The sequence below is a fragment of the Trichosurus vulpecula genome, chromosome 4 (genome assembly GCF_011100635.1).
Source record: "Trichosurus vulpecula isolate mTriVul1 chromosome 4, mTriVul1.pri, whole genome shotgun sequence".
Classification (NCBI taxonomy): Eukaryota; Metazoa; Chordata; class Mammalia; order Diprotodontia; family Phalangeridae; genus Trichosurus; species Trichosurus vulpecula.
This window is the reverse complement of record NC_050576.1, coordinates 254,745,838-254,759,470: the sequence shown is the minus strand read 5'-3', so window position 1 is coordinate 254,759,470 and position 13,633 is coordinate 254,745,838. Positions and strand designations below refer to the sequence as shown.

The following is a 13,633-nucleotide window of genomic DNA, read 5'->3' as shown; positions in this document are numbered from 1 at the left end:
GAGAGGGCCAGCAGGCCAACATTCCAACATAGGACAGAGAGCAACATGGGCTAATTCTGGAAAGGAAAATTGGAGCCAGACTAGGGTGGAATTTACAGAGCAAAGGAGTAGGTCCTTTATCCTTGTAGAAGTATGGAGCCGAGGAAGGGCTGGGAAGGCAGGGAATGGCTACAACATTTTGGGTCAGGAGATCGCATGTAAGTGGAGAAACATTTTATGAGCATTCCATATAAAGTCTGTCTACTCCATCTAGTCCGTGCTCAATAGCAGTCTTATCTAAAGTGCTTTGAATTATAGGTACTGAATATGAAATAAAAATTAAACTGGAAGAACAAAAAAGAAACGTGGATGAAAAATACAGATACAAGCAAAGACAAATCAGGGAACTCCAGGAGGATATCCAGGTAAAGGCTAACAATGGTGATTCCCATTTGCATGGTGCTTTCTCCACAGAAGCCCTGGGACCTGGTCACTGCACCTGGTACCCCCATTTTACAGGTACTACAGGTATTTTTGTCCCCAGTTTATGGAAGAGGAAACCAAAGCTGATAAATGTTAAATGATATTTGGCCATGGTTACCTGGCTCGTAGGTACTGGTCCAGCTCCACTTGTGGTGCTAGTTGAGCTTGCTGTCTGCTCCACACTGCTTGCAATTCTTTCAACAAACACATCTTACTTTTTTTTCAGTAGATCAATGAATTTGTGACTTTATTGATGTGGGCACTTCTGGTGTGGATGGAAACCCATCCAAGACTCTCACCCTGTGTAATTCTTGTCCATCAGTCCTATGTGATGGACTCACCCCATTGTGGTGGAGGCTTTCTTCCAAGTCTGCTTCCATTTCATGGATTCCAGTAGAGCACTTGGGCTATCCATCTCTTGTGTTACTTCTTGCTCCACTTCCTCTTCTGCTTCTTCATTTTTTCAGTGCCACCCACTTTGGTTACCACTGGAAATATACTACCACCTGTGAGTGCCCACCATTCTTCTCCTCATGATCCTCTAAGATTTATAACCACAAAGCATCACATTTTTAAAAAGTAGAGTTTTACATTGAGGGGGCAGCTCGAAATCATGGAAGTAATTGCACAACTTACCCAGTTCTATTCAGCTCACTCTCTGACTTAATTCTGGGCCCAATTCCATGCTCATCTCAAGAGCTGGTTCCAAATAAATACACTAACGGGGCATCCAACTGTATGCCGTTGTCTGGAAAAGAGACATTTTCATCCATTTACTTTTTCCTGTAGATTTTTTAGGCCACTTTCGTTTCAGGCAGTCATGGATCTTGGAGGTCCTGTCAGTGTTTGGGGGCATGCTGATCACATGATACCATCTGCAAACAGGAGAATCTGGGGGACTTCAGCACCTGTAATCTCTCTCCTACTTCAAACTCGCATCACAGATCCTCCATTATTGTAGTGAACACTTGGGGTGTGCACAGATCTCTTTGTTTTCACATTTCGTTTGATGTTAAGAGGGTCATTGAAGGGAGTTTTCTCTGGATCCTTATTTAACAAGGAATCATGTACAGTCTTAATATATGTGTGGATGACCCCCTTGGGAAAAGAGCCTTTTACTGAGTGAAATGCCTTTTTGTAATTAGTAAGTAGTACACGCAGCAGGATTGTTCATTCTTTGTAACTTTGAAGATGTGACCTTTTTAGTGTATTTTTTGGCTTCCCTTTTCATATTTTCATCATGGGTATGCCTGTCTTTCCTCTAAAAATTTTATAAACATGAGAAAGTAAGCATGGAGGCTCATAGTTACTGATATCCTCTTGATTCTCTTTTTTGAGCAGTAATTTTTCAGATGAGCTCTATAGAGAGGAAGTGATTTGCCCAAGGCCACACGTGCAATAAGTAGCACATATGGGATTTGGAATAAGATGCTCTGACTGCAAACCCTGTGCTCTTTGCACATTCTACCTTGCTGCCTTTCACTAGGATGACAAAAGAGAATGAATGGATGGATGAAGAATGGTCCCAGAGTAGTACTGTGGCCTGGATCCAGCTCAGCTATGGCACCTACATACACACTGTGCCTCTTCATGATGAGTTGTCCTCATAGGTCAGGGCTAAGGACAGAACTAGATATGCCCAGGGGAAAGAAGGATGTGCTTTTTGGTGTAACTGCCTAACAATGGAAGACTTCTACAGAAGTTCAGGGGTAGCACATGTCTTTGAGGCCACAAAGAAGCCAAGGCTTCTGAAAGGTGTTTCACTCTCATGGAGGATCATAAATTTAGAGCTGGAAATTTAGAGGCTGAAATTTAGAAGCTGAAAATTTAGAGATCCGTAGTTATTCAAGAGTTTGGCCCAACTATCCACACAAGAAAAACCAAGTGAATGGAAAATGCCTCATTTAGATGGTGGAATGTGGCCTGTATCTTGGATAGACACTACAGATAGGCAACATACTGGGCCCAGAATGGAACATGAGTAGTATTGTAGGCTGGATTGCGTTTAGGTAGTTGTAAGGTGTTTTTAAGGTGACCTCATTATTCTCACTGAAGTAAAGACCCATTATTTTCCATACCAACATCCATTTTGTGATGCTTTTCTAATCTAGTCCAGAGAATAGTGCCTCTAGGAGAATTGTAAATACTTTAGGGGAGATTTTATCTCTGCATACATTTTACATTTCCAATCAGAGGGTCATTGAACAAAATTGTCTCTGGTTGCATATTGTTGTGAGGAGAACCTTCCACATAGCATTTTGCTCCAGTGAATGATGACTTTTAAAATAGTCAACACATGTTAAACACAGTGGGATGTTGTTTGAGTCAATTGTGTGACTGTAAAAGTGGGGTCTGCTGGACAATACTATTTTTGAAAGCCTGCCAATACCCTTCTCAGACCTTCCTCAGGGTAACAATGACCATGCAAAAATACAGATACCAGCCTAGACGAAGAATAAAGCTGGAAGATAGGTTGACAAATGACATGTGGGATTTTTAACAGTTAAACATAAGTGGTTTTTTTAGAGGGGGGTGGGGGTTATTAATGCCTTGGGAGAATGAATTAGGAAAGGCCTTTTCAGGGAGATGGAACCAGAGCTGAACTTGAAAGAGGAAGAGATCTGAGTCCTCAGAGAAGGCAGAGGTGAGGAAGCGTTCCTGGCTTAAGGCCAGAGGCCTGGAATGGGGATAGAATGCGGCATTCAGGGAACAGCTAGCATGAGTTTGGCTGGAGTTTAGAGTGTGTGAAGGGAGGCTCTGGATATGATAGTTTATCTAAAATGGATTGTTTTTATCAAGATCTAGGAAAAGCATCCTGGGTTTTCTAGCAGCAGACAGCATTGGGTAGTGATAGAGAGCTGGCCTTGGTGGCAGGTAGAGCTGGGTCAAGTCCCATCTCTGACATGGCTGCTGTGCAAGGCAGCTCTTTAAAGAATAGAAGGGGATTTTCTCAGCAGGGAACTACTCCCTGCACTGATGAAGTCTAGATCTAGTCAGGAAAAAGAGAAACCAAACCAAAAAACAACTCAGGAGTTTTATGCTGGCCCATTTTCCTCCACACGATCAAAGTTCACATGATTACAGACTTGACCTGGAAGGGGCTTGACAGGCCATCTAGTCTAAAGCCTTTAGTTTACAGATGAAGAAAGTGAGGACCAGGGAGGTTGTGACTTGCCAAAAGTCATATAGATGTAAGTGGTCAAGTCAAGGTTTGAACTCAGATTCCCAGATTTCAAAGCCAGCGTTCTTCCTGCTTTAGTCATTCAATCAGCAAACATTTCCTATGTGTCAGGCAGCGTGCTAAGCACTGGCAACACAAAGAAAGGAAAAAACATGGTCCTTGACTTTGAGGAACTCGTATGCTGATGGGAGAAACAACATGCAAATAATGATTTAAATATAAGATATACACAATGTAAGTGGAAGGTAATTTAATTTAATGAGGGGACTAACAGTGAGGAGATCGAGGGAACTCCCCTGAAGAAGGTAGGATTTGATCTGAGTCTTGAAGGAAGTCAGAGAAGCTTTACGTTCTCTCTTAATGCACATAATAACCCCTAAAATAAGTGAAATGAAGTGACGCTATTCAAGTGGCACTTTGCAGAACTGAAAACATCTACCTGTATGTGTAAGGCATGTTAATACTCTGCATCCTACAGAGCATGGAAAACACTCTGGAAGTCTTGAAAAATCTGATCAACAATTACAAAGAAAGGTATGCCGAGAAGCAGGTTTATGCGATTGAATTAAACAAAGTCACCGAGGAACAGAAGCCCAAGATGGAGAGAGCCAAGAGACAGGTATTGGCATCTTTTAAAACTTGGCCTAGTCTCATTGAAACTGTTTGAAATTGCCAAGAGTGACCAAATCGTTGCTTTTGGAGAAAATGTGTTTGATGATTGAAATGACCTTTTAAAATCTCCTCTGTTGACTGACGTCCAACTGTGATGGTGTCTTTTCCCAAACAGTGCACTAAACTCACCAAAGAGCTCCGCCTGGTCAAGAAAACCGAAGAGCCGACTCTAGAAGAGTACGACATCAGTCTTCGAGAAATCAAAGACTATAACAAGTCCATTGACAAGTTGTTGGTTGAGGCTTCAGAAGAAAATCCTGAGTTATGTGGCATTTTCCAAACATACTTTCAACAGGTAAGACCTTCTCTTAAGCACTTCATTTATGTAGAATTTTAATGAGTGGATGTTCAATAAATATGCTAAAGTGGCTCAAATGCACTAAAGGGGTGCTTTAGAGTAGAGAGGCCTGGGTTCAAATCTCTGTGCTGCTGCACGTGACCTTGGGTAAGTTCTTTAATTTCTATAGCCCTCGTCCCATCATCTGTTCAATAATGAGATTGGATGACAGGATCACTGAGTTAGTTCCTTCTACTGTAAATCTCATGGTAAAAAAGCTGAATAGCAAATGAGCATAAATGTTTTCCAAAGCATCGATCATGAAGTGATTGATATACAGTGAAATAACAGTCTGTTTAATCCAGTCATAGTAATGAGCAGTACACCATGTTCTTCTAGGTGGGTTTGGAACTACCAACAGCAAGTACTACAAGCAGCCGCCGCATGTCTAGGTCTTCTTCTCAGAGTTCGCTATCAGCAAGGTGAGTGGTGATGTTCCTCCATCCTAAAATGGATTATGTAGGGTCTCTAAGCGCCTCCTGCTGCTGTTAAACTCTTGGCCTAGTCTAGGCTCCCTTGCACTCCACCATAGCTGTCCCATTGGGGAGAGGATAGAAGTGGACTTTCCCTGCCTCAGCTCCCCACCTGCATCACTGGCTGCTGGGGTGCAGAGATGGGCAGCGGGCCCAGGGAGGATCCCACTGTAGGCCCTGCAGAGAGGTGCATGCTCTGGGGCCTGGAAGGAGAAGCTGCGACACTAAATGGATCTACAGTAGCGGCCCCTCCTGTGTCATAGTCCTGGTATGTCAGCCTCAGCTTGTGGCCTCTGCTATTTCCTCTTCTCTGAAAGGCTCAGTGAGAGGCATCTGTTATTATCACATTAGAAAGCATAGTGGCATTGGTTGTGTTCCAGTTGACAGTACTCTGAATTATAGATACCGTTCTCTTTCTGGTAAATGAGGATCAGCCATTTTGAGAAATAGCCATAATCAGAATAGTAAGAAACTTGTTTTTATTTATGAAAATCATGTGTCCATGTGTATCTATGTATGCATATGTATACACATACAATCGTATGGACATATATGATAGATAAAGCATTTATTAAGCACTATGTGCCAAGCACTTGGAATGCAGATACAAGCAAACCAAACAGTCTTGCCCTCAAGGAGTTCACTCCTTCTCTAATGGGAGAAGACCACACAGAGGGGAGGGAAGATGAGAATAGAGAAGAGGGACCAGCATAGGGGGCGTTAGGCTGCTGCTGCTGAGGTGAAGTCCAGAAAGTGAGTTGAACCAGGAATGAAGCGAGCATGTCTAGGGCTAGATGTTCAGGCTAGAGACTCACTGCTCACAGCAGTAGGCCTCAGAGCAGAAGGCTACAAGTGAGGAAGTGGAGGGAGTTGAGTCAGGAGTGGGATGAGTAAATAACTGGTAAGCATTTAGTAAGTGCCTATGTGCCAGGCACTGTGCTAAGCAATGGGAATACAGATACAAGAAACCAAGGCAGTCCTTGCCGCCAAGGAGCTTCTGTTACAAGGAAAGACAATAATGAAGAGGTGCTCCAAATGAGAGGGTATGTGTGCTGCCAAGGCATGGTTTGGAGTGGCTGGGAAGTGATGTGGAAGCCTGTTTTCGAGGGAGATAATGTGAAAGCTCACTTAGCAGAGCCCGAGGGAGCTTTAGGAACAGAGTCCAAAGTTCTGGTGGGAAGAGGATGAGGAGCACAGTGAGGCTGGAGTCCAGGCGGTATAGTTTGGAGATATGGAGGCTGGGAAGATCATATAGATGTATATCATCTATACTCACAGATTATGCTTTTTGACTTTTGCCACTTGGGTTGTTTGTCATAATGTCTGGCACACATTTACTGGAAAGGGAATATATTTGTATGTAAGTTCTGGACGTGACTATTTCTTGGCGCAGTTAATTATGCTATCCAGAATACTATCAATTGGAACATAACCAATTTTTCCAAGCTTTTCCCAATAATACCAGTATTTCCAATGTTAAATTTAGAACCACCAGTGTCTTCGATCTGTCAGTTATTTCATACAAAAGGCAACTGTCCTACAACCACACACTATGCTGATGCCTTTCATTCGATTTTACCTCTTAGATAAATATCATTGTCCTTGTCCCCACACTGGCATAGCAAGAAACTGGCTCAAACATTTCTACTTTTTAGAAATCATTCCTTGTAGATGGGAATTCTTTGTGGGCAAGGGCAGAGCTACAGATGTGATCTTTTCCCTTCTTTATGGCTTGAATGCCATTTCCATTTTCTCTGGTAGCATATTAGTACTCTTGGTTTCACGTCCAGATGCAGCGATTTCCCTGATGTCAATGCAGTGAGCTCCGGAGAAAAACCTGGGCAATGGTTCCTGCAATGGATATTCAGGCTCAGTTGGGTCTGATGCCAAGCCTTTTGTTTGCCCTGATTCTGGGGGTAATGTTGCTTGTAATCACCTATAAATGAGCTTATGGTCTAAACTCATATTGCCCTTCCCAGCTATATCACTGTCTGGGAGACCAAAGCCTTTTCTGGGGCAGTTTCTGAGCTTTTTTTGGGCCTGTTTTGGTGTCTCTTACCTCTGTTAACCTTCTGTAGGAAGTGGTGATAGGGATCTAGGGCTTTGCATTTATCTGTTTGCCACTGTTCAGCATTAGTAGCTTATCTGAGTAAGTCAGATTGCATTACTCTTGTAATTGCCCTTGAATTCTGCTGGAACTAACTGATCATTCAGTGGTTTGACAGATAAGACAAGTGATTTGGAAACAGTTCCCATATAATTAATTGGCTTCCTGTATTAAGATAGAGGCATCTTTATTCCTTACCATACCCCATGCCTTTAAAACTTCCTCTTGAAGAATGTAATAACGTTATAGAAGCTTCAAGGTTGGCTCGTTTGCTTTAGCTTGAAGCTTCTGAGTAAATGACACGTCCGTGGCCTTTTTCAAGTTGCGGTCTTGAACACATTGTACATGTTTTTTTGCCACTGGCCCCCATACCTGAGTTGAAGTCACCAAGTACGTGTCTTTATTGTTACATCCATTAGAGAGAGATCCTGAGCCTCAGGATGACAAAAGTCACAAGGGCGCCATTGCTTTTGGGGACTCAGATTGGGATCCAAGTGCCTGGCCTCATGCAGGGCATCTTCTAGGTGTACGTCATTCCATCTTGGAATGAGACTCTAGAGCTAGTGCCGAGTGAATTCGGTCTGGTAGGGGAAGGGGGATCTCTCATCTTCTTATCTGACGTCCCCACCCCTCAGTACCAGTTCCCTAATGTTTGGATTGAGAAGTCACTAGCAAATGCTACTACGGACAGCATTCTCAGTCATCACAGGACCTTGAAGGGTGAAGTTCCAAATCAACTTTTTTTCCCTATCCTGTAACTGTATAGTAGTTTGCCAAAGTTATAAGCATTTCCTCTTGCCATTTCTACTTCTACCTTCATTTCTATCCACCCCAGTTTTCTCTCCGGACCATCTTCACCCATCCTGTTACATAGTGCCTTCTACACTCTGCTCCAATTAAAAAAATATGCAAACATATTTAAACACATGCATATATGTATACATAGCCTTTTCATCTTAGTCCCTTTTCCATATTCTGGAGTTCATGGACACCTGGCTTTCTCTAGAAGATACCACATCTCTGAGCACCCTCTCCAGCACAGATTGTTCATTTTACTCTCAGCTCAAAGAATGCTCTGACTTCCTGCTAGCTTAGCCACCTTGGCTTTCTCTGAGTGCCAGTTCCCCTTCATGTTTTGTTTTCTTGTTACAATGTAAGCTCACTGAGAGTTTTAAAAATTTATCTCCAGCATTTATAACACAAGGTTTGTCTCTCTCTCCTGACATGTGGCAACAGTTGGAAAAACCATACTTCCCTTCCTCTAACATGATCATTTTACAACTTTTCTTCCTATGAAGCACATGCCATCCACTTGCGTCACACAATCTAGATGCTTGTTATTATGATACAACAGATTTCAGGTTATTCTCTAACTTTTAAAGCACAGTACATGGTCTGGGTCTTTCCTTCCACACCTGCCTCTTGCTCTTCCTATATCCTTGTGGACCTCCATTAACATGCCTCCCTCATATGAGGTGGCCTCTCCATTCATCAGTCTCCCCAGCTACCATGGTTACTTATCATTGTGCTAGCTCACTGATAAGAACTCTCCAAAACTTTCAGAGTTGCCTGTTCTACTTTGGGATAGGCCTAAATCTGCTTATTTGCATTTTCTACCCATTACTCCGGCTACTTCCCAGGGCCAAGCAGAACAAGTCTATTCCTCTTTTACGTGATAACCCATAAAATAATTGAAGATCTTCCCTCCCCTACAAACCACCTCTTCCTGCTAAACATCCTGTTGTATTAGTTTCTCATTTATCATGGATTAGAGACCCTTCACCATCTGGGTTACTGTCCTTTGGATATGATCCAGCTTGCCAATATTCTTCCTGAACTGTGGTGCCCAGAACTGTCTCCAGGACTCCCTGCCTCCCCATTAATTTTTGGTTTCAGATTCTGTCCCTTACCCTACCCCTTGAGAAGGCAAGAAATACAAAACTCATTACAGATATCAAGGCCTGCAAAACCAATTTCCATATTAAACATGTTCTGGGAAAAAAGTGTCAGTCTGCACCCTGAGTCTATTAGCCCTCTTTATGGAGGTGGGTAGCATTTTTCATCATGGGCCCTTTGGAATGTTCTTGGATCATCGTATTGATCGGAGTAGCTAAGTCTTTCATAGTTGATCACCCTTACAATATTGCTGTTACTGTGTACAAGGTCCTCCTGGTTCTGCTCACTTTGCTTCAGTTCATATAAGTTTCCCCAGGTTTTTCTAAACACATCCCCTTTATTATTTCTGACATATATATCATGAAAAATGATATGGTATATATACCCTAATTGGTTCAGTCACTCCCATCTCTAATACTTTAGAGGTGAATCCAGGTACGGTACACCTGGAGTCATCACCTAGAAGGAAGGTACCTGTGTCTCTAAATGCAGCCTAAGATTTAGTCAACTTTTCTTGGCTGCCATGCCACACCATTGGGTCCTCCTGAGCTTGCAATCCCAACAAAATCCCCAAATCTTTCCCAAGACAACTGCTGTCTAGCTCTGTCTCCCCACATTTGTATTTTTGAGTCCATGCAGAAACACAGAATCAGGTGCGGGAATGCGGACCCATTTGGCTGGACGGTCATGTATATGAAGAGCAGTAATGTGAAATAAACCTAGAAAGGTAGATTGGTGTCGGATTACTAATGGCTTTAAATACCACACTAAAAAGCTTGTATTTTATTCTGTAAACCCTGAAGGTTACCGAGCGAAGAAATGACCATCAGACTTGTGCTCTAGGGAGGTTTCGGCATTTCTGAGGATGATGAAGACTAGAAGCTGGATGTCCAAGGAGGCTCTTATAGTACTCTGGGGGAGAAGTGATTAAGTACTAAACTACAGTGGTGGCTGTAAGTGGAGAAGGGGATGAAAAAGACATTGTGAGGCAGAACTGACAAAACTTGGCAAATGGTTGGTTATGGAGGAGAGCTGAGGAGTCCAAGGTCGAAAACTATCTACTATCAGTGTACTCACAAAACAAATAGGAGTTTGGGGAAGGGGTAGGTTTTGTGGGGCATGGAATGGGTAGGACAGAGTTCCCTTTTGGACAGGTTGAGTTTAGATACCCATAAGGACTGGAGCACAGGAAAGAGATGATGGCTGAGTATATGGATCTGGAAGTCATGTTACAGAAATGATAGGTGAATCCCGGGAAGGTAATTAGTAGTCAAGAAGCATTTATTAAGTGCTTATTATGTGTCACGCTTGTACTAAGGGCTGGGAATACAAAGAAAGGCAGGATGGTGCCGGCCCTTAAAGAGAACTCACTCACAATCTAATGGGAGAGAGAACATGCCAGTAATTATTACAAAAATAAACAGTGTAAAGGGGAGGTAACCTCAGAGGGGAGGTAGTAGCAGGGGGATGGTGGGAGACCCTTTGGAAAGGTCTGTTGCAGAAGGTTGGATTAGCATTGAGTCTTTGAGGAAGCCAGAAGATGGAGGTAGGGAGGGAGAGCAGGTGGAGTACTGTGTGTGACAACAGCAAGGAGGCCAGTGTTGCCTATTACTAAAGCAGATGGTCAAGTAATCACAAAGAAACTGCTGCATGCCAAGCTTATCAGCATGGAATTCATGCAGCCCACTGGAAAGCAGCTTTGGCTTCTCATTGGTCACAAAGGAAACTGATAAGCAAATATGCTGGTGGGATGTAAATACCTGCCTGTAATGGCTGATGTGCAAGTTACCACGGATGACTCGTGTTGACAATGTCACTGTATTTTGTGAGGGAGTAGATACAGTCATGGTTCCTCGGACTGGTGCTGTGCTGATGGATACAAAAGCCAAAATGCAACAGCGGCTGCCCTAGGGAGATGTATACATGTATAAAACAATGATTTTTTTTTTTTGAGGGCAGGGGGAAGCACCAAATGCAAGGGGCAATCAGGAAAGGTCCACATGAGCAGTTTTGAGAAAACAAAGGAGTTGAGGAGGTAGAAGCAAAGCAGGAGTGTATTCCAGGCATAAGGCATAACCAGGAGATGGGGTGTTGGATATGTGAAAACTGGGACATGCCCTTTTAGCCTTCAATTGCAGCACTTGGTGATCTTTCAAAGTTCAGCCAGGATAGGTTGTAATCACATCTGCTGTTCCTTCTTTCTCTAACTTAATCCTCCTGGACAGAACAATCAGGTATACCCTTGCTACATCCTGACATATTTTGTCTTAATTCCTCATTAGTTCTATTTGCCTTCTGTTCCTTCCAGTCAAGCTTCTCCCTGGCGTGGAAGGCAGATGTAGTTACACATCTGTCCTGCTTCGTTCTCAGTGGTCAAGGCTCTAAGAGGCCTCTCCCTTTGATCTCTTCCCAACACGTTTAAGATAAGCCCTGCTTGTGGTCCTTGGCTTTCCTCACTGAGGGCCTAACGCTATCCTGGCAGGAATATGCCTTGGCTTTTTTTGCATGCATCCTTTATTTTCATCACCTCTTTCCATCTTCTGTATACCTTGAGTCAGCAGATGAGCTCACTGTGCATGCATACTCTTTAAAAGATAATCCCACCCCTCTTCATGAGAATCCTCATTTGCACAAGCTCATTTTTTGAAAGCTTCCCATCCATCCTGGACTCACTGATTTGAGGTCACAGGATCCTATGTGTATTGTTTTTCTCATTTCCCAGAGGTTTACTTCTCACTACAGGCTGTTTCTGTGATTGATGTTGCCAGGAATCTAACTTCTAAATAACTGAAGACTTCTTATACTCAAACTCTAAGGTCTTAATAAGGGATTTATACTAAAAATAAATATTTTTTTTACTAATTCTGATTTATTTCCTAGGTCAACAAAGACTGTTGGAAATGCTGCCCCAGTTTCACCCAAAGTTGTGCAGCTAGGCTTGCAAATCTCTTTACCACCGAGTCCAGTCAGTCCAGCTAGCTCCAGTAGTGGTAAAAGCCAAAAGTGACATTTTTTTTAGCTCCAGGATGAATTCATATTTAATAATGTTTTTGAATGTTAAAACAAAGTGTAGGTGAAGTCTGTACTTAGTTATTGTGTATTAGTCTACAAAAACATATTATGATACTGTTGGAAATTTTAAGTGACCAAACAAGTTTTACTTAGGAAAAAATATATAATAAAAGTGAACAAAAATCACTCAAGTAAAAAACAAACCATTTTTCTATTGGTGTTTTCTCCCTTATTTTGTCTTGGAAGGAAACACTGTAAAGTATTTTTGTATTCCCAGTAAGGATGTACTTTGTAAGCAATTTCCCATCTCCTATCTTAATATGGTATGAGTTACATTAGAGGAGGGCATGCTCATTGTTAAATAACTGCTTTTTGATGTAAACCATGGAAAAAAAAATTCTACCACCAAAAAATTCTACACCATGTGTTTTAAGACTAGTCATTTACTCTGTTAGGAATCTGAAATAGTTCTCAAACTCTGAAAGAGAATAGACAGTGTACAGGTTATCCCCAAAGTCTTAGAGCAGTTTTGAGCCTCGATAGCTTTAAGGCTCAAAAGCCCTTAAACTCTGGGAAGATTTCTGGGATAGCCCATACTTGAGCTTTCCTCTTCCTAGTCTACAGCAACTTCTCAATCACAGGCAGTTGGCACACCACATTACTACTTTTAGGGGTATCCATTATTAAAATTTATTTTTAACTCTTAAAAAAAGTGTCCAACTATTCAATGTGAATGGCTCCAACTCAGTCTCTTAAATGAATCCTAATTACAAAACTTTATCTTGTAAAGAAACTTTTGCAGCATTACAATATATAGTTCAAATCTTCTATTTATGCTATTCAGTTGCATTAAATTTTGCTACGCTTAGCAATCTCAAGGGGAGTGCAAATTGCAATCTCAAATGTCTAAAAAGGAAGTCTTATTGCATGGTGATGAGAAGAAGAAACCATAAAATGAAAAGAATTCAACTGAAGAAGAGTGTGACATTAGTGATCATGTACCAGATAGGGTGGGGAACTATCTTGGCAAAAATGTGTAATGTAATTTGCCCTGTACTTGTGAAATTTCACATTTTCAAGAGAATAAAACACTTTTTGCAAAGCTTAGATGAAAGAACATGTAAAACTCTGGATGCTGCGATGGGAGAAGGAATGTCAAATTAAATAAAGATTTTCTTGGTTAACACTCATTATGGCATGTAATCTGTGAATCAAAGTTTGTCTCTGCACTTCTGGAAAAACAGCATATGAAGTATAATTAGTGTAAAGACCGTTACTTTTTAACCTACAAGATCATTCTGTCAACACATTCCACTGAGTAGGCAGGAAATGATGGTTTTTCAATTCAAAGCAGGTCTTGAAGGAGTTGCCTTATTCCACGAATGTGGAACACTGTAAGCATAATCTTTTGAAGGTCCTCAAAGGTAGAAAATCTTTGTATTTTAAGAGTAAATAGATGAGAGTTGCCCAGAGCCAATTCTGGTTAGTAAATT

General features: G+C 41.9%; 1 protein-coding gene across 1 annotated transcript in view; it reads left to right on the top strand.

The window, feature by feature from the left end:
* CCDC39 (coiled-coil domain containing 39) overlaps positions 1-12,189 on the top strand; it is a 52,688-nt gene extending 40,499 nt beyond the window's left edge. Inside the window, 6 exon segments of the mRNA XM_036756164.1 lie at positions 298-436; positions 438-481; positions 4,096-4,262; positions 4,431-4,610; positions 4,992-5,074; positions 12,009-12,189. Of these exon segments, the coding sequence (XP_036612059.1) occupies positions 298-436; positions 438-481; positions 4,096-4,262; positions 4,431-4,610; positions 4,992-5,074; positions 12,009-12,135 (740 nt within the window). The 3' untranslated portion in view covers positions 12,136-12,189.
* The last annotated feature ends 1,444 nt before the right edge of the window (positions 12,190-13,633 follow it).